Raw genomic sequence first — 22,194 nt, forward strand, 5'->3', positions numbered from 1 at the left:
GTCTCCCTTATGAAGAAATGTTAAACCGGTTAGGGCTCATCAGCTTGGAAAAGAGATGACTGACAAACTTCTGGTCTGACACATCTTATCTTTTCTTATTGACCCTTAAAATATCAGGCTGGGATTTGATGATCAAAGCCTTTATTGTTCTGGCCCAGTAGCTTACTCCGTTCTTTTTTCTTCCCATTCAATCAAAACATGTGCTTGGATTCTGTTGCCATGAGCTTTCATTTTTAACAACTTGGGTATTTTTCCCCATTTTAATAGACCTACTATTTTCCACCATTCCTAGTCTAGTCATTGCAGCAAGAATCCTGAGGCCAAGAGTCATGTACCAGGGTTTATTCTGTAATTCTGCATCATGGGCTACAAATCCAACCACGAGGTGTCATCCTTAATGACAACCATGACTCTTCCCCACGCCAGGGCTGTGAATGCAGCCTCCACAGCATCCCAAGCAACCTATGATATGTAAGGCTTGACTCAGAGATCAAACTGGGATCCTTCTGCATGCACAGCGCTGCCACTGAGACATCGGGATGGCCCAAAAGCATTTTTAAAGATAAATCACACCCAGGACTTTAAGAACATATATATTTTCAAAAGAAACCTTTTATGCAGAATGAAAATCACTGAAAATAGTAGCAAACAGCATCCTAGTTGGTGACCCTAACATAAAAGATCAGACTGACTGGGCACAGAAACTGAACTACCTTCCCATTGACAGAGGTGACCCTTACAACAAAGTAGAGAGGCAAAGCACAACAGGAGATAGAAAGCTTGTACTTGCTCTGAAGTTGTGGCCTATACCTATCCTGAAGCTGAATGGAATACTTTGAGATATAGCATGATCATAGTAGATGATGACGACAGATAAGGTTCAATCTGTCGATCTTTTCACCAGTAACAAACATTACTAAATATTATATAACCAACTTCAAACAAGAGCTCTGGACAGAGGCTAGATTTTATCCATTATTACCTATGATGACCTGTTGCAAGCACAGGCACTAAACAATTTCCTACCTGTTCTTGGGTCCAGAATGGAGATGTAAGGGAAGTCACCAAGCTTGTAAAATTGAATATACCTTTGCCCCTCCTCACTGTCATGATATACCTGCGAAAGAAGACCATATTCAAACCAGCACACTAAACTGAACTATCAATGTGCTGATGTATTTTAGAGATCTTAACGGTGGCTCAACTTTATAGCAAATGCTTTAATAACAAATTTCTAATTTGACAAAATTAAATTTAGTTTCCAAAACTAATTCTTGTATAGTACTCATAGTAGTTAAATTCCACTGTACAAAATCCTCTTTATACCATTCTGAGTGAATTTTCAAAGCCATCTGCATGTGCACAGATTTATGCACATAAGTGGTTTTCTATAGCATTACCCGGGATTTGTGCACATAAAAGTACGCACATAATTCAATTTATGCATACTTTTACTTGCACAAAAAATAGACATCCTGGGGGGCAATGTTTGGGCAGAATTTGGATTTAAATGCACACTTTTGATTTTAAAAGGCATGTGTAAAATCACACACACACAGATGTTTTGCGCTTCAGAGTAGGGGTAACTTTGTGTAGGTGACTTTTTTCCTATACTGTTGCATAAGTTTGCTTTGAAAACTGGTTTCATGTATGAATGTAGCCTGCTGTTAGAAAATTATCCTCCTTGAAAGCAATTTTCAAAGTGATTATTGCAAGTAAATATTTTATTTAAAATAACTGGTTATTTGAAAACTGCCTTCCCTCAATTGGCTTAAAGACAGCACATAGTTCCACAACATGCATACTTTTAGTCACACTGAGAGGAGGCATGCCAAGGCCCATGTTTAGGGTGGGAGAGAAAAAAAACCACAAACGTAGACAGTATTTTCAAATCCACAGGTGTACTCTGCCAGAAAAATTCTAACTGCATAAAAAGCAAATGCAAGTGACTTGCATACTTTGTCTCCATGGCAATTTTCAAAGGGAAAATATGTTCCTTTGAAAATTGGTGCAAAGCTTACAGGTAAAAAATACACATGGAATGTTTCAATATGGACAGTTCAAAAAGGCCTAGAACAGATAACTTATTTTATTATGTATGTCATATTGTGAGCTGCCTAGAGCTCTGGCACAGGAGGTATATAAATCTGTGAAATAAAAACAAAGGAGTCAATCCACAGTAAACAGGTATTGGAAGAGATGTGGGGAAAAGTAATGTTCCTTCAAGTGAGCAAGTTGCCTGCCTGTAACTGTTCTCCATGGATAGCAAGTTAAATCTGTTACATATGTGGGTAATGTCACCAGTATCACCGATATTTGGAACATGCCTACCTTTGTCTAGAAAATCTTAGAAGGCTTTTGTGGTCATGTGTAGCAGCATTGCATTTGCACATGTGTCATGAGGCCCCAGCTGTATAATATAGCTAAAATAAAAAAACATTTTTGAACTCTTTAATAGAGATAGAAGGATATTGTGCCTGACTTATTATTCTGTCTATGGAGAACATCAGGCACAGGTAAGCAACTTTCTCTCTTCATAAACAAGCAATAAAGTCAGTCCCACAAGTAGGGATTACCAAGCTAAGGGTTATCTTGAAGTCCCCTCACCATTTCCTCAGTCAAGCTGACTGAACTATACTGTAATATTAAAACTGTACTCTAGGGTAGGCTCCACCCAAACAGAAGAGGAGGAAAGAGAAGGAGCTAGCAAAATGGTTCTTAAGCCTGCCATAAGGATCCTATACCTTTCTAAGTTCTTTTTGTATATTATTCTAGTAAATTGGTCAGACTCAATTTCTGGAGATAGTATATCCTCCTAGGTTAACAATGATGACATTGGCCTCAAGTAAACAGGGGTTGGAACTATAGAAGTTAGACGGTAGAATCTATGGAGGTAATTTTAAAAGAAGTTGCACATGTAAATGTAAAATATTATTGTAGCAATCTTACAAAGACATTTATGCACGTAAAATGCGGTTACATGTGAATATCCTATGGACAATTCAATGGCATACACTGTAGCAATTTTCAAAAGCCCACTTACAGGTGCAAAGTGCATTTACATATGTAAAACCCAATTTTAACTGTGTAAATGCTTTTTAAAATCGGGCCCTATAATATCAATGCTGGTGGTAGTGATCATAACACAATGGAAATGCTGAGGCGCTTGGGATGAACATCAATGTGCTGGGTTTCAGGGAAGTGCCCTCGTTTGGGTCGTTTTGAAGGGTGGATGTTCACAGCTCACTAGTCATCTTGATGAACTGGGGCTGATGCATCATAGTGAGCTGAGCTGCATTATGTATTTCACTTAACACATGGGCCAGGGAGTGGAGTATAGAAGTAGCTTAGTGGTTAGAGCAGCAGATTATGAACCAGAGAAACCAGTGTTCAAATTCCACAGCTGCTCCTTGTGACCTTGGCCAAATCACTTTACCCTCAGGTACAAACTTAGATTGTAAGCCCTCTGTGGAGAGGGAAATACCTACAGTTCCTGCATGTGATCTGCTTTGAAGTGCCGAAAAGCAGAATAAAAACCAAATCAATAAATAAATGTATCCAACTAAAGTTAGTTGGATAAGTTACCAAGGATATCCAGTGGGATACATGTCCTGCTGAATATCCTTGAATAAAGTTAATTGGCGATATGTAGCCAGATAACTTTGAAGCCCAATTTATTTATTTATTTATTTATTTATTTATTTTGAATTTTTATATACCGATATTCCTATAAAGGATATAGATCACACCGGTTTACAAAGAACTTAACTTTCGCTAGGAGGCGATACAATAACGGTGCATATAAACCATTGAACATTTAGAAACAATTGGAATTAAGGAACAACAGCAAGCCTATAGCCACAATAAATAAATTGTGAGTCAATCATAAATAAAATAAATAAAGATAAAAAAAAAAAATAATAATAATAAAATGAATAGTTAAAGTCTTGTATTCATGTTTTAGGATCTGCATCTAGGAGAACCAAGGTTTTCAGGGAAAGTTTGATTAAACAGCCAAGTTTTTAAGTCCTTCTTGAAGGTCAGGAGACACTGTTCTTGACGGAGGTCAGGTGGAAGAGTGTTCCAAAGCATCGGCCCAGAAGTAGATAATGCTCTTTTGCTTAGTAATGATTTGGTAGGGGTAACATGTAGAGAGCCCAAATAAGCTCTTCTGATAGGTCTTTCAGAGGAATGAGCACGGAATTGATGGCATAGATTGAGAGGGGCAGTTTTATGAATATCTTTATGTATCATCATAAGTACTTTGAACGAAATCCTGGCTTTGATAGGTAATTGACTATGTTTGAATATTGCTGGTTAGGTTTCAAAGTTATCTGGATATGTGAGCCTGAAAAACTTTAGTCTTAGCAGGCTATATTCAAAGGAAATAGCCAGTTAAGTGCAGAGCAAGAAATTTAAATAAAAGAAGCAAGTTTGCTTACCATAAATGGGGTTCTCTTTAGACAGCAGTATAAATTAGCCATAACACACGTGTGATATCATCTGACAGCACCAAACAGACCCATCTCTCTAGCTTAGTAAAGTTTTATTATTGAGCATGCAAGGGAGGTCCTGCACTCATAATGCTTCATGAGCCTCTCGGTCGATTGTAGAGCTTAGCTTTAATTAGGTAGTTTATTCTCCAGGTAGGTAGGCGGGTATTAGGCACAGCTAATTCATCCTGCTGTCTACAGAGAACCCTATTTATGGTATGCAAACTTGCCTTCTCTGTCAACAAGCAGGGCTGAATTAGTCAAGAAACATGGGGAGTCTCCAAGCTGAGGGTTGCATAGTGGAGAACTTATTGAATGTGCAACCTAGACCATACTGTGGAGAATGGACTTCTGGATGAACAGGCTGCAAAAAACCACTTGCCCAATGCTGTCACACTACATTCATGAGAGATTGTCCAGACAGTAGTGGGGCATGAACTGACGACCACGTTGCAGATCTGAAAATGTGTTTGAGTTCAGAGGGAGTGCTGACTGCAGAACCTTCATTTGCCTGTATTAGGTTGGATTTGCTGGAAAGAATGCATAAATCTTGAAAAAAAAAATAATTTTTCTTAAAGAGTTAAACTATTACTGGCTATGTATAGTTTGAAGTGTTAAAAATTGTGTTTAGAGATAATAGATTTTGGATTTATTTTGTGAACTGGTATAGGTTAGTATTTGTTTGCAAGTAAAAAGAATTTTGTGTGTTTAAGGAAAATAGACTTTTGATTAATTTTCTGAATTAATAAAAAGTGAAAGTATTAGAATTGTGAGTTTGCAAAGGTCACTTACTTGATCTGAAAAGGTGAGTGCGCTAGTTCCTGGGCAACTAGTCACTAATTTGATTTCCTCCTACCCTCAACTTCCCAGTTAGGAGAATAATCTTCAAAATAAGTCAATTAGTCATTTAAAACAACATAATTAACCTTCATTTTAGTGGTACTACTGGTCATTCACACAATAACATAAGCCACCTAGTTATTAGTTTAAAAACCTTAGATTTAAAAGTCACCAAATAATTTAACAAATCTTACATCAACTGATATACCTACCCCTTAATCAGCTTTTAAACTTTAGCAAATCAATAAAATTAAGATAGAAACCGAAGTCCAGCAGTGAATTGGCAGCTATCCAGATTTTGTCATGAGTGCCACATGTATGATTATCTACCTGTAGGTGAAAGACACTATATGTGTGTACTTAGTGCAAAGAGTTCCTGGCTCTCAGATGAGAAGTCTGATTTCTAGAGATCAGAATGACAAACTTGGAGTAGCTGAGGCAGACAGAAAGGTATTTAAGATGAGACCTTCAGGGAAACAGAGTGGTCCCAACTCCAGGCAAGCAGCCCTTGTGCTGCTTTGGAAGAGCAAGGTCATCTGGAAGGAAACCATCACCTTAATGTGGCAGGAAGTGATCCTGAAGCTAGGATCTGCCCTCTAGGTAATGCTTTACTCTCTCACACCGAGAATGTATTTCCAGGGCCGTATGCCCAGGAAGGAAGGGTTAGGAAGGCTGTTGTAGTGGGTTATTCGATCATTAGGAAAGTAGATAGCTGGGTGGCTGGGGGGCATGAGGATTCCTTGGTAACTTGCCTGCCTGGTGTGAAGGTTAGTGGTTCTCATGCACCACCTAAGATAAGATTTTTGAGAATGCTGGGGAGGAGCTGACTGTTGCAGTACATATGGGTACCAATGACATAAGGTGTGGGAGGGAGGTTCTGGAGGCTACATTTAGGCTTTTATGTGGGAAACTGAAATCTAGACTCTCCAGAGCTGCATTCTCAGAAATGTTCTCATTCTATGTGTAGGACCACAGAAGCAGACTGAGTTCCAAAATCTCAATGTGTGGATGATATAATGGTGCTGAGAAAAGGGTTTTAGATTTGTTAGGAACTGGGGAACATGCTGGAGAAGGAGTAGACTATTTTGATGAAATGGGCTTCACTTTAACCATAGTGGAGCCAGGCTGCTGATGCTAACATTTAAAAAAGGAACTACAGCACTTTTTAAACTAGACCATGGGGAGAAGCTGATAGTTGCTTGGAAGTTAGAATATCTTAGTAGAGAGATTGTGTTTAAGATTTAAGTAGCCCAGACAGATGTAGATAAACAGCACCCAGATATGAATGACTAAACCATGGGTAGGCAAATTATGGTATGGGGGCAAAACTGACCCATCAGTACCTTCTTTCCGGATACTGCATTATATCCAGCCAACCAACGCCCGGATGGGAGATGACGATGGCTAGTGATCCTCTTAAGCAGCAGTGAGGTGGTGGCAGTGAGAGCAAGCACAATTTCAAAATTCATGGGCACCTCCAAAGAGGCATAGCCAGCAGGCTTCCCAATCCTGCATGTACAAAGCATCCAGGCATCTGCCTGAACATTAAACCATCAAAGGTACATAGTACACAGGGTAATTTATCACAATACCCCCTCACACCTAAATAATACAATACCCAGAGGATATTTTAACAGTACCAAATAATGTGCAAACTTTATTGAATCATATCACAATCCTCTCTATCTAGACAATAAAAACTCTCTATTTCACACATTCATACACATTCACACCATACTAAAAACATTTAAAACAGTGGTCCCCAAACCTGTCCTGGAGGGCCACCAGCCAGTCGGGTTTTTGGGATATCCTCAATGAATATGCATGAGAGAAAATTTGCATGCATGCATGCAAATTTGCATGCATGCATGCAAATTTTATCTCATGCATATTCATTGAGGATATCCCAAAAACCCGACTGGATGGTGGCCCTCCAGGACAGGTTTGGGGACCCCTGATTTAAAACATATGTCTGGTAAACATAGTGACCCTAATACACTTCACCATCAATTTTATATCAATACACTGTGAACATGAAATCACATAAATATAACAATAAATTGTTTATTCAATTTTACAAATCTCTCGTTACTATTTCCTTAATACAGTGGATAACCACCACTGCTCGCCTCAATTGGGTCATAATCCACTATCCATTATTTTTCAGATGTTTTTTTCCAATTCGTTGGTTATTTCCTTAACACTGTGGACACCAACTCTTGCTCGCTACAGTGTGCTCACACTCAGCTGTCCAACAAAAGATCTTTGTTTCTCCCCTCAATCGGGGCTTCTTCAGGGACTCATGCAAAATAGACAATTCATCAATCCAAGATACACTGTTCTTCACAGATTTTTATAGTACAAAATGCTGGTAGTACCTGTTCATATTCTTTATATCCAGGTTAAAACCATAATTTACTGACCTCGATAATCTTTATCAAAACAACATCTTCATCAATGTGCCATCGACACTAAAGCTTTTAGCGGAACTGACGTCCTCACCAACGGAAATCACATGTAGCGTGGCACATTGTTTACCAGACATATGTTTTAAATGTTTTTAGTATAGTGTGAATGTGTATGAATGTGTGAAATAGAGAGTTTTTATTGTCTAGATAGAGTGAGGATTGTGATATGATTCAATAAAGTTTGCACATTATGTGGTATTGTTTAAAATATCCTCTGGGTATTGTATTATGAACATTAAACCAATCAGGCAGAAGCTTTGCCTCGCACAATTCTCACGGCCTTTGCCCAATTGCATGAAGAGTGGAGATGGGGTAATGGGGTAATGTGAGGCTCTCATAGGGCACGGGATCGCAAGCATCAGAGTGGCAAGAAATTAGTTCCCTGCTTTGGAAAAATTGTGAGGTTTTGGTAAGCAGTCTGTGCAGTGACTGGTCTGGTGCTACCAGAGATGAACATAGCTCCTGTACAGTATAGTAGTCTGACTAAAACTTTCTCCAAAGACCCGAAGAAACATGATTCTTCCTGCATTATGTTAGAGGTGTTAAAGTGTTGAGGTGAAAATTGAAAGTTTGTGCTAGCCTGTTAGTGGTACATAAAGTACCTAAGCTAAAGTTTGTATTGATTTAGTTTCAGTTCATAAATCTTCTTGATGAAGAAAGCAGCAACAGTGAGGAGAGGCTGATCAGTGAGGATGGGGAAGGGGAGATTTGAGAAACAGGAAATGGAGGGAGAGCATAGCAACATGGATGGGGAGGAAGGAAAGCATGTCTGAACACCGGGAGTTTGGGGGGGGGGGGGGGGGGGGGGAGTGCACAGGGAGACAGACCCAGCATGTAAACACTTGGGCTGGATAATGAAGGAGATTATTTTCCTTGATCCAACTTGAGGACCAGCCTGCTGGGAGAAAGGCAGTAGCACTGAAAACTCCATAGAAATCCTTCCACACCAGGCCCTGATACAGGCGAGAGCCAGTAATGTGTCCCTTTTAAAATAAACTGCCTGTATCATAACTACAGGTTATGAATACAAATAGAAATGAAAGAACAAATAAGAAATCTACTTTTTTTTTTTTTAATTTATTCTTTATTAATTTTTGAAATATTTATGACAAAAACTGTCAAAACAAATATGATTCCCACTGTTATCAAAAACATCAGTATGATAAACATTTTAATAATAATACTCCCTACATCTAAACAATGAGAATCTATTGATACCATGAAATTTTACAGTGAGCAAATGAATTAATGAGCATATATAAGAAATAATTTAAACATAATGTGAAAGTTACCACACTCCTACATTCTATTCTAACCAGTTTGGGTTTGGTCTATATTCCCTCCAATTAAACTTTTAGATTCTAAAAAACTTTTCAAATCTCCTGGTTCATAATATATGTATCTCTGGTTTTCGAACCGCATTATACATTTAGCTGGATATCTTACTAAAATATGTGCACCTACTTGTTCTGCTAATTTTCTCAAAGTTAAGAACTCTTTTCTTTTACGTTGAGTTATTTTAGCGATGTCAGGATATATCCAAATTTGATGATCGCAAAATTTAACTAATCTATTACGTAGAAATAGTCTCAGAACTGTATCCCTGTCTGTTGGGAAAACGAATTTAACCATAACAGTTCCTTTCTTTTCAACAATATTAATATCAGTAGAAGATTCTAATATTTCAGAAACATTCAGAGGAGGATCCTGTTCCTCATTTACTGGAGTAGATACTATGTAATAGATTTTAGCTACAACAGGAAGAGCTTCAACAGGAATCTTTAATACTTCCTTTAAATACCTTTTAAAATGATCCTGTAAGTTTGAATATTTTAACAAAGGAAAATTAATTAACCTTAAATTTAAGTATCTATTCTCGTTCTCTAATCTTTCTAAATTCCTTCCATGTGACAGTTCCCCCTGTATCAGTTTTAATTGTACTTTCTGTACTTGTGAGATTTTATTTTCCATTTCTACTAGTTGTAACTTTTGTTTATCTAAACCTTCTTCTGTTTTTAATACTCTATTATTCATTTCTAATGTAACAGTAGTCAATTTGGATATAGCTTTCTCTAAGGTTACTATTGCGGTCCAAACAGAGTCCAGAGTAATTTTTGGTGGTTTTTCAAGTTTCTTCATTGGAGGGATTATTGCCAATCCTGTCTCCTCCTTATCCTTCAACTCCATTTGTTCTTTCTCATCCACCATGTTTAAACCGGTTGTTATTTGCCTTCTACAGGATCATTTTCTTGTATAGGTGTTTGTAGAGGAGGAGAAGGAGTTACTGGTGCTCCCGGACTGAGTGATACTAATGAGGCAGATAATTCCGTACTCAGCTCAATTTCTGGAATTATAGCGCCTTCTTCGGGAGTTTTTTCTCGTGTGGGACTAAAAAAGCTCTAAATTTTTCCTTGGGAGGGGTCTACTGGAGTAGATGCCATTGCGGCTTCTCTCAGTTTCCCCTTCCTTTTTGTGTGTGGCATGTTAATGCCGAAGAAATGAGTCACTATTAATTAGAGAGCTATTTAGTACTTTCCACTTAATCTTACCATGCACACTGTAAACTGGAGGGTATAGGAGAGTCAATTTAAGTTTAAACTTAAACTTACTTGGAACAGCCGCCAAATAATATTGCCAATATTCTCCATCAAAGCTGCGCACGGCTTGGGCGACGCGCGCGCTGACGTCGCGCCGTGAGAAGTCAGCTGTTATTGAAAAACTTGAAGTGATGTCACTTCCGGGCAGCGATTTCTCCGTCGGGGCAAGGTCCTCCCTGCCCCCGGGTAAAACAATTTTCAGCTGTTCCCAGTCAAGTAAGTGGTATCCAAGCAATAGTAACCTGACTTCTCCTTCCCCTCAATGAGGGAACGGAATCCAGATCTTTATATCTCAGTACCTCTCAGTGACGTCACTTCCGGGCAGCGATTTCTCCGTCGGGGCAAGGTCCTCCCTGGCCCCGGGTAAAACAATTTTCAGCTGTTCCCAGTCAAGTAAGTGGTATCCAAGCAATTGTAACTTGACTTCTCCTTCCCCTCAATGAGGGAACGGAATCCAGATCTTTATATCTCAGTACTTCTCAGTGACGTCACTTCCGGGCAGCGATTTCTCCGTCGGGGCAAGGTCCTCCCTGCCCCCGGGTAAAACAATTTTCAGCTGTTCCCAGTCAAGTAAGTGGTATCCAAGCAATAGTAACTTGACTTCTCCTTCCCCTCCAGAAATCTACTTTAAAATGTCTATATGTGAATGTCAGAAGTCTGAACAGTAAGATTGGCAAGTTAGAAGGTATGACACTATACAAGGATATAGACATTATAGGCATTTCAGACACATGGTTGAAGGAGGATAACCAGTGAAACCTTGTGATAGCAGGGTATAAATTATATCGACATGACAGGGCAGAATGGTGGAGGTGTGACATCACTACATGTAAAAGATAATAAAAATCCTGCAGGAAATAAAGTGCAGTGTGGAATCCTTATGGATAGAAATTCCATGTATGATAAGTAAGAGTATTACAGTGATTGTAAACTATTGGCCACTGACCAAAATGAAGAAACAGACCTGAAGACTGGAGGGTGGCCAATGTAAACCCAATATTTAAAAAGAGCTCCAGGGGCAATCCGGGTAACTACAGACCAGTGAGCCTGACTTCAGTTCTGGGAAAAATAGTGGAAACTATTCTAAAGATCAAAATCACAGAGCATATAGAAAGACATGGTTTAATGGAACAAAGTCAGCATGGCTTTACCCAAGGGAAGTCTTGCCTGACAAATCTGCTTTGTTTTTTTGAAGGGGTGAATAAACATGTGGATAAAGGTGAACCAGTAGATGTAGTGAATTTGGATTTTCAGAAGGCGTTTGACAAAGCCCCTCATGAGAGGTTTTTAAGAAAATTAAAAAGTCATGGGATAAGAGGCGATGTCCTTTCGTGGATTACAAACTGGTTAAAAGACAGAGAGTAAGATTAAATAGGCAATTTTTTCAATGGAAAAGGGTGAACAGTGGAGTGCCTCAGGGATCTGTACTTGGACCAGTGCTTTTCAATATATTTATAAATGATCTAGAAAGGAATACAGCAAGTGAGGTAATCAAATTTGCAGATGATACAAAATTATTCAGAGTAGTTAAATCACAAGCGGATTGTGATAACCTGCAGGAGGACCTTGCAAGACTGGAAGATTGGGCATCCAAATGGCAGATGAAATTTAATGTGGGCAAATTCAAGGTGATACATATAGGGAAAATTAACCCATGCTGTAGTTACACGGTTAGGTTCCATATTAGAAGCTACCACCCAGAAAAAAGATTTGGCGTCATAGTGGATAATACATTGAAATTGTCGGCTCATTGTGCTGCGGCAGTCAAAAAAGCAAACAGAATGTTAGGAATTATTAGGAAGGGAATGGTGAATAAAACGGAAAATGTCATAATGCCTCTGTATCATTCCATGGTGAGACCGCACCTTGAGTACTATGTACAATTCAGGTTGCCACATCTCAAAAAAGATATAGTTGCACTGGAGAAGGTACAGAGAAAGGTGACCAAAATGATAAAGGTGATGGAACAGCTCCCCTATGAGTAAAAGCTAAAGAGGTTAGGGCTGTTCAGCTTGGAGAAGAGACAGCTGAGGGGGGATATGATAGAGGTCTTTAAAATCATGAAAGGTCTAGAACAGGTAAATGTGAATTGTTATTTACTCTTTTGGATAATAGAAGGACTAGGGCAGTGATGGCCAACCTTTTGAGCTCAGTGTGTCAAAATTCATTTAAAAAATGAGCATAACTCGGGTGGTGTGTCACTTCTAGAAAAATCCATAATTTTGTGATATTTGTAGCTCTAATTAATAACAAAAAGTTATAATTTTAATATATGTACTGTATTTATTAATAAAGCAAAAACAAATAATTCTTTACCTGCTTAGTAACTTTTTTGTTGCTGAATTTCATTGGCTAAATCTTCAATTAAAAAACTCTCTCCCCCCCCCACCCACAAATTCTTACTCCGCTGGATTTTCTCATACACACTCATGCTCACACACACACACACTGAACCCCAGGCAGGCTCCCATTCATTTTCACACCACTCCCTCCCCATCCCCCAGGCATGCACACATTCATTCTCACACACACAGACCCCCAGGCAGAGTCCCATTCATTCACATGCACACACTAAAGGCAGACCCCCCTCTCTTTTGCCAGCAACCTTGGAACCTCTCTCATTCCTCTGCTGCCACTGTCACTGTTGCAAACAAAACAGCAAGGAAGGCTGCTTAACAAAGCCGTGAGAGCAGAAATACAGAATAAGCAGCCAAATGTCCAATCTGGATTTCTTTATTGTGTAGAGACAAGAATGTGCAAATAAGCCTGACTCTGGCCGAGTTTCACCCTCTTTCAATAGGGCTGCATCAGGGGCTAAAACATACAATAAATAACATATAATAGTTTAAATAACATATAATTGTTTTCTCTCTTTTTTATGGTGTCTTCCGGCATAACTTCATTTTTATATTTTATTGTCTTCATGATGATGTTCGGATCATTTTTCATAGGTATCGTTGATATTAAAGTGCATAAGATGATGACGTGGATATAGAATTGGTTGGTGTATGCAATAGTAAGCAATACCATTGGACATTTTATAGGAGTAATTCACATTAATATCACACTTCACAGTTGATATATTTCATCTTCACATGGGTTTGAGCCATAATAATAATAATTTTTTTTTGTTCCACTTTTAATATTTACATGGTCTGTCTTAAATGTCAATTTTTTCTCCTTTTTCACATATTCTTAATTATTTCCATTCACACATGCGTGGTGAGCATTATGTTTTATGTTTTTTAGTCACAAATAATATTATTTATTATGATTTCCATAATTTTTTATTTCTCATATTACATTTGTAATTTTTATTCATATCAGCAATATAGCTATACAGAAAGGATACACCGATTTATTGGAGGTAAAGGCAATATCATTTTATACATTTATTGCATTTTATGTTTTCATATTTTGTGTCACACCACATACATTCATGTTACCATTATATATGTCCATTTTATATGTTCGTTTGCATTATGTTTTTATATTCTTTTAATTAATTTATTTACTATTATATGTTATTTATTGTATGTTTTAGCCCCTGATGCAGCCCTATTGAAAGAGGGCGAAACTCGGCCAGAGTCAGGCTTATTTGCACATTCTTGTCTCTACACAATAAAGAAATCCAGATTGGACATTTGGCTGCTTATTCTGTATTTCTACTGTCACTGCTGCCACATGGCTATTGGGGAGGTGCAGATTGCTGCTACTGACACTGAAGCCCATTCTGCTGCCTCCTCTGTGCAGGCCCCGTGGGCTTCCACTTTCTCCATGCTGATCTCGTACATTGTGAGATCCGTAGAGAAAGTGCTATTCTTGCACATTCCCAAAGATTACATGTGCCAATCACTAAAAAGTAATTTATTTTTTTTTACCTTTACTGTCTGATCTTAGTTTTCTAATTGGTTGGTCACGGGCTTTTTTTTTTTCCACCTTCCTTTTCTTATTTTTTTTGCCAATTCCTTTTATATTGTCTTTTTTTCTGTTTCTGTTCTCTCCATCTTCTTCCCTCAAACACACAGTCAGGTTCTCATTCTCACACGCATTTCTCTCTCTCACACACATACAGGCTCTCACTGTCACATGCTCTCTCTCATACAATCATTCATACACATGCTGTCTGACTCACACACAGGCTCTCTCTCACTCCCACATGCTGTCTTGCTCAAGCACATGTTGTCTCTGCAAACATTCAGGTCCTCACTCTCAAACACAATCTCTGAACTCATCTCATACATGCACACACACACACACCCTCTACAGACCCTCAGCCTCTCTCTCAACTCTGAGCCTCCTCTTCGTGGGTCACCGCAGGATGGGCTCTGCAGCGACCCTGATCTTCTCGAGCTGCTGGGACTTGGAATTCGCGGCGGCCCGTAAGCGCAAGTGCTGCTCCTCTTCTGCACGCGCTGATGCTTCTCCTCCTTCCTGCCCACGCAGCTCCGGCAACATTTACTTCCGGGGCCATACAGGCAGGAAGGAGGAGGAGCATCAGCGCATTTAAACGTGATCTTTTTCTTCGGGCCGTGGTGACGTGAGCCTCACCATGGCCCTGCCTATCGCTGCGCCGCATAAGCCTCCCTGCGCCCGGGGGCATTGGGGGGGTGGATACTAAAAAACAAATTTTAAAGGGTCGGCGCAGCCGATAAAAAAAAAAAAAAAAAATTCCCAATAGTCCACGAAACGCTGCGCGTGTCAGCAAAAACGTCTCGGCGTATCATAGGTTAGCCATCACTGGACTAGGGGGTACTCCATGAAGTTAGCAAGTAGCAATTTAAAACTAATCGGAGAAAATTCTTTTTCACTCAATGCACAATTAAGTTTTGGAATTTATTGCCAGAGGATGTGGTTATGACAAATATTGTAACTGGATTTAAAAGAGATTTGGATAAGTTCTTGGAGGAGAAATCCATTAACTACTATTAATCAAGTTGACTTAGCGAATAGCCACTGGCATCAGTAGCATGAGATCTACTTAGTGTTTGAGAACTTGCCAAGTACTTGTAGCCTGGATTGGCCACTGTTGTACACAGAATGCTGGGCTTGATGGACCCTCGGTCTCACTCAGTATGCAATTTCTTATGTTCAAATTAAAAGAGCAAATAAATCTGACAACAATAATAATGGGAGATGGTAACTACCGTGGTATTGACTAGGTCGATAAGCTAGAAAGGTTAAGTTTCTAGATGCCATAAATGATTACTTTATTGAACAGCCAGTTCTAGAACTGATGACTGAGAGTTACTTTTGATCTAGTCCTCAGTGGAATGCCACACCTGGTAGAAGGGGTTACTGTAGCGGGGATGGAGGACATTAAGTAAAACTACTACAGTAACATATAACTTTAAAAGGGAAGACTATGATAGAATAAAGAAATTCTTAGGAAAAAAATTAAAAGGGGCGGCTGAAAGGGTTAAAAGTTTGCATGAGGAATGGACATATTTTAAAAATACCATGTATTCCATGCTTTAAAAAAGGTTGAAGGAAGACCAAATGACTACCAGTGTAGTTTAATGATGAGGTAAAAGTGGTAGGTAAAGCTAAAAGGGCATCATTCAAAATATGGAAAGCAGACCTAAAAGAAGAAAACAAGCAAGAGCATAAGCACTGGTAAGTTAGATGTAAAATAATTAGACAGACCAAAAGAGACTGAAAAAAAATATTTGCCAGTGAGGCAAAACCTAATAATAAAAACTTAAAGTACATTTGAAGCAAAAAGCCTGTGACAGCGTTAACTGGGCTGTTACAGGACAGAGGGGCAAAAGGGGAGCTCAGGGAGGACAAGAAAATAGAAGAAAAACTGAATGAATTCTTTGCCTAGGTCTTTACATAAGAGGAAGTTAGGAACATACACCTGAAACATTCTTTAATGGAGATTCTGAGCTACTAAAACAAATATCTATAACTATGAAGGATGTAATACATCAGATTAACAAACTAGAGAGTAACAAATCACTGGAAGCAGATGACATCCACCCCAGATATCTAAAAACTAAAACTTAAAATTGTCACTTGTAACCTGTAATCTTTCATTTATATAACTTTATTTATAATTTCCAGACAAACATAAAATGTACACAGAAGCAAATAATATTGCAGTGAGTTACATGACAAAAGATTATATAGGGAACACATACCTAAAGAACCATAAAAGTAGAAAGAAATAGGAAACCCCCAAGTGGCACCCCAAATCATCTTAAGTATCATTCAAAAAACCAAGGTACAGCCCCCCAAATAGTGGTATATTTAGCATGATCACCCGTAAGACTGTCCCAGGACAGCAATAACCCATCTTTTCAATATTTATCTACTCCCACTTTGTCAACTTCTCACTAACCTTAAGCTAAGACATTACCTATACGCGGATGATATTCAAATCCTCATCCCTATAGAAGATTCCATACACAAAGCCATATCATTCTGGAATAAATGTCTGTCAGCTATCAACAATCTACTCACCAGCCTCAACTTGGTTCTAAACAAAAACAAAACTGAAATCCTCATTATAACTCCTGAAAATTATACCCCTTCCTCACATTCTAACACTAATCAACATTCGGTCACCGCAGGGCTCTCCACCACGCAACAAGTTAGAGACCTGGGAGTCATCATAGACAACAGACTCAGTCTCAACAAATTCGTCAACAACACAACAAAAGAATGTTTCTTTAAACTTCAAACATTAAAGAAACTCAAACCTCTCCTCCTATACAGAGACTTCCGCATGGTTTTACAAGCCATCATACTCCCAAAGCTGGATTACTGTAACTCTCTCCTCCTAGGCCTTCCAGCATGCACCATCAAACCACTTCAGATGGTCCTAAACGCCTCTGCAAGAATTCTATCAAATGCCAAAAAGAGAGATCATATCACCCCAATTCTCCACCATCTCCACTGGCTTCCAATTAAATACAGGATCCAGTTCAAGTCTTTAATGATGATACATAAGGCCTTACACAACATCGCACCTCTCAACCTAACATTCCAAATTCAATTACACACATCTGTGAAACCAACCAGAAGCGCCTATCAGAACAGACTAATCACACAACCTGCGAAATCCGTTCTGAGGAAACATGCATTATCCACAGCGGGCCCTTCACTTTGGAACTCGCTCCCTCCAGACCTTCGTTTGGAACCATGCCACTCTACATTTAAAGGGAAACTTAAGACTTGGCTTTTCAAACAAGCTTTCCCCTAGAGCCAAGAACACGAAGAAAAGTCTTTTCAAGCCCACAACGAGTTATTCAGATCTATTTTTTTTTCTTCCTTTGTTAATCAGAAATTTACACATGCTGACTTCAATGTAAAAACTTGTTACTTAGTTTTTGTTCAATGTAAAACTTCTTTTATTCTGTTCTATGTAAACCGCTATTTGTAGCGATAGTTACTGTTCTTTGTGAACCGGGGTGATATGTATATTATACAGGAACCTCCGGTATATAAATTATTTTAAATAAATAAATAAATATTTGCGAACGCCAATAATCTATACTAGGGATGACTTTCCAAAAAGTCACACTAGTGAATTGAGCAGCCAGCAACAGCTGCCTGACCAGCGCTCTGCATTTCACTGGAACCAGCAATCAGTGCCATCTACCGAATAACTCCAAATCGGTATAATGTGAACAAGGAGGTGAAGGATATCAGCTATTTCTTGTATAACTCGGGACCAGAAGCCATTTACCTCAGGGAAAAACCACTACATGAGGCTATAGGTACCTTATTGCCCAAATCCTCACCAACACTGATCACTGGCACCAGGGAAACATTTAGAATATAATACGGGAGTATGATAAGTTCTATTGAGTAACTTAATCATAAGCTCCACCCTTCTAGCCCATATGGAAATGTGGTGGGCAGAGGTCTAAATAGCTTTCCACGCCCTGGAGTCTAGGTTAATACCTAAATCTTATTCCATAAAATAATAATAGAATGAAGAGTGTCTTTACTAAATTTACCCTGAAGTATCCCTTGGTATATAAGTGTATGGGCCAGCAAGGGGCTATTCCTGCACACCCTTCTACTATTAGATTAACTGCTTCAGCTTGGTTCCGCTCGAGCAAGAACTAAGACTCATCTTTTGAAGTCAGCCATACTTTCACAAAGATAAGGCGGGCCGCCCAATAATAAACACGCAAGTTAGGTAACGCCATACCTCCTTGGCACTTGGGCAACCACAAGCGACTCAAGCTCATCCAGGGCCATCGACCGTGCCAAATGAATTGTAACATGCACTTATTTAAGTCATTGAATACAGTGACAGGGATTGAGCAGAGAACTATGTTGAAAAAGAAACAAGAGTTTCGGTAATAAATTCATTTTGAGCAAGCTGATTCGGTCCACCCAGCAAAATTGGAGGATCCGCCTCCTCTTGATTGGGGAGGAAATACCTCCTAACATTTAAAGAGACAAGTGAAAGCCATGAATGACAGAAAGAAATATAATCCCAGGAAACAATGACCACGGTCAGGGGCACTGGCCACAAAATACAAGATCTGTTCCGCCATACAGAACCCCTCAATGCAATCCAAAAGAAAAAGAAATATTTAGAAAACCCCAAGAAAGATTACAAAAAAAAAAATAGAATACCATGAGCACCTTCTCAGTCCTTTGCCGTCCAGAGACCCACTGCATTAATAGAGAAAGACCACACTGCCTACCCCACCTATTAAAAAGAACAAAATTAAACAGCACATCTATGTAAAATACCTTAGTGTTTCCCAGGAAATTAGCTACCCTCCCAATAAAATCCCCTGCTCCCAGTTCACTACCCTCCAAAGTCCCCAACAAAGCCAAAGAGCCCATACTCTCCTGAGTGGGAACATAGTCGAGACCCAGGAGGAGAGCCCACCCCAGTCAACAATCCCCCCTTCTTTTTCAACAAACCCTTTAACAAACAGCCTCTAATCCCCCCAAAAACCCCTAAAACAATGGGCATGGGAAATGAAAATGAGAGACTACATAGCTCAAGAAATGGGTACCAACAAGAGGAGCCCAAATAAACAATGGAACACTGGAAAGAAAAGGAAATATGCCTATGTCTCCAAAGGAAAAGTTCGAACTCCAAAGAAATGAATATCTCAATAAGCACAGGCAACCGGGAATCCCCCATACTTAATCCTTCCCCACCACCCTAACCTCCCAAACGCCCATCATGAAGACAAAAAAAGAGAACCAGTGCCATAACATGAGCGCTTGTAAACTCAGGAAAGAAAAAACGGAAAGAAACACAGATAGCCATGTTATGAAAGGTTTACCAGGAGCTGAAGCCAGTGTAAGAGAGAAAAACAAGCATGTGGCCAAAGTGACAGCAAAAACAAAGAAAAAAAAAAAAAGAAAAAAGTGGCCCAAAGAAATAATAATACAGACATAAGCAACTGTATATTGCATAGTACTGAAAAAACAAAGAAAAGAACAAAACCAATAGCCAATTATTCGGCCCAGATCAATGCCCAGTAAACTAAAAACATTAACAAAGAGCAGGGCATGGGCAAGAGTCAAAACATTACAGTCACCAGCCCGTAATGGGAACTCTCTCCAAATGGAACCAAAACAGTCTGGATCACTGGGTAGATCAGTCACTCTCACACAGAGAAAAAAAACCCCCACAAGGACAAAAACACCAGTCCAAGAGAAATAGGAAAAAACAATCCAAAGCATGAGAAATGCCACGAAGCCTGCAGCGCACCCAAATCCAAACAAAGAAAAGCCCAAAGTCACATCCATTCCTTAAGGTGGATCAGGAAGAGACTCAGAAGCCGCCCAAAACCTTAGTCAGGTGATGAATGATCCTTCCAAGCTGTTTGTAAGTATTTCTGTGCAGAAGAGACATCGTCGAACATAATCGGCTTGCTGTTCATAGTCACTCATAATTTAGCCAGATACAGCATGGCATCTTATATATTCCTTTTTTGAAGCTTCCGCTAGACTCCTGCGAAGGCAAGTCGTTTTTTCCGCAGTTCTTCTGAAAAGTCAGGGAAAATCATGACACGATTCCCCCGATATTCTTGGCCTCTCGTGCAGCATTAAGGACAAGGCGCTTATCGCTAAAGTTATGAAATGTAAGGATAATTGCACGAGGGCAACCACCTGCACCTGGAGTGGACGCAACCATGCGATGAGCCCGGTCAATTTTAAGTGCACCATGCTTTGTTGATATCTGCAGCAAGTCGGGAAGCCATTTAGGGAAGAACCTTACCACGTCAGGGCCTTTGGCTTTCTCAGGGACCCCAAGGATCCGAATGTTGCAGCGTTGCGATCTATTTTCAAGATCATTGATCATGTCTATAGCTGTGGTAAGGTTCCTATCTAATTTATCAATCTTAGCCTCAGCCAAGATCAATGCCAGCTCCAGATCCATGAGCTTAGAGTCAGTTTCCTCTAGATCAGGGGTGGGCAATTAATTTTCCCATGGGGCCGCATGAGAAATTGGGATGGTTTTAGAGGGCCGGACTAATATAATTAACTCAGTTCTCAATAGCCCTACTTATGAAAAGACAGCAGTTTACCACCAATGTATGTCCTCTGAGAAAACACAACAAATAAGACCGATACAAACGCTTACATGCTAGCAAAATATCTCATCTCGGTAACAGACACAGAACCGACCTAACATACTCCCAGGATCTGTAGTAATGCACATAAACTAATCCGCACACAGTTACACCTGTATTATGGAATACACTCAAACAGGAGCAACCCTATCTATGAAAAGGCAACACTACAAATATTACATCAGACCCTAAACACCAATACACCTCTTATTAGGAAAACAGAACTAACAAGCAGCTATAGATCCCCAAACAGAAATAATTGTAAAACTATACTAATAAGCAGAATAAATGTTTCTAAACAGCTATGAACAGAATAACATCCAACAATTAAAAACTCATAAAAACTATTAAACATTCTCCAAACACCAATAAAATATTTCAAAAAAGCAGACATCACACAATTAAAATGGCAGTCAAGAAAAATAAACTTAAAGCCACCTTTACCTTACCCCCTCCAGCAGCTCTCCTACTCCCCTTCCCTGCAGGCCGTGGCATACACCAGAAGCAGCAGTAGAAGCTAAGCTCTATACTTATGGTCCTCTTCCTTAGTGCCCATGTCTCTCACACACACACCATACCAGTCATGCCCCCATGACCAGTTTCTGTCTCTCACACACCAATCATCTCCCAAACAGTCTTTGGCACACACACACCTGTCACCTTCCTGAACAGTTTCTCTCATGCCATACACACACACACAGGCTTCCCACTCCCGTGTTCTACTTGCATATATGGTCTTCTCACTCTCATAATCACTTTCTCTGTCTCTCTCTCTCACACACACACACACTCACCAGTCTCTCACTCCCATGCTTGTTCTCTCCACATGCACAGGCTTCTCATTCCCAAAATCACTTTCTTTCTCTCTCTCACACACACACACACCAGTCTCTCACTCCCATGTTCTCTTTCAGATATACCGGCTTCTCCCTCCCATGATGTGTCTCACACACACCTGGGTTTCTCACTCCCATGCTCACTCTTCACATGCACAGGCTTCTCATTCCCATAATCACTTTCTCTCTCTCTCTCTCACACACACACACACACCAGTCACCTGATCTCACTCATGCATACACACTCACACAGGCTTCCCACTCCCAAGTTCGGGAGTGGGAAGCCAGATATACAGGCTTCTCCCTCCCATGCTGTGTCTCACACACACCCAGGTTTCTCACTCTCATGCTCACTCTCTTCACATGCACAGGCTTCTCATTCCCATAATCACTTTCTC

The 22,194-nt window shown here is 39.6% G+C and overlaps 1 protein-coding gene across 2 annotated transcripts in view; it reads right to left on the reverse strand.

The window, feature by feature from the left end:
• UBXN7 (UBX domain protein 7) overlaps positions 1 to 22,194 on the reverse strand; it is a 255,626-nt gene that overhangs the window by 92,084 nt on the left and 141,348 nt on the right. For both annotated transcript variants that reach the window (XM_029617005.1, XM_029617006.1), the window contains one exon: positions 1,027 to 1,117. In XM_029617005.1, the coding sequence (XP_029472865.1) occupies positions 1,027 to 1,117 (91 nt within the window). The remainder of the gene's footprint in view (positions 1 to 1,026; positions 1,118 to 22,194) is intronic.

This window comes from Rhinatrema bivittatum, chromosome 9 (genome assembly GCF_901001135.1).
Source record: "Rhinatrema bivittatum chromosome 9, aRhiBiv1.1, whole genome shotgun sequence".
In the NCBI taxonomy this organism is placed as follows: domain Eukaryota; kingdom Metazoa; phylum Chordata; class Amphibia; order Gymnophiona; family Rhinatrematidae; genus Rhinatrema; species Rhinatrema bivittatum.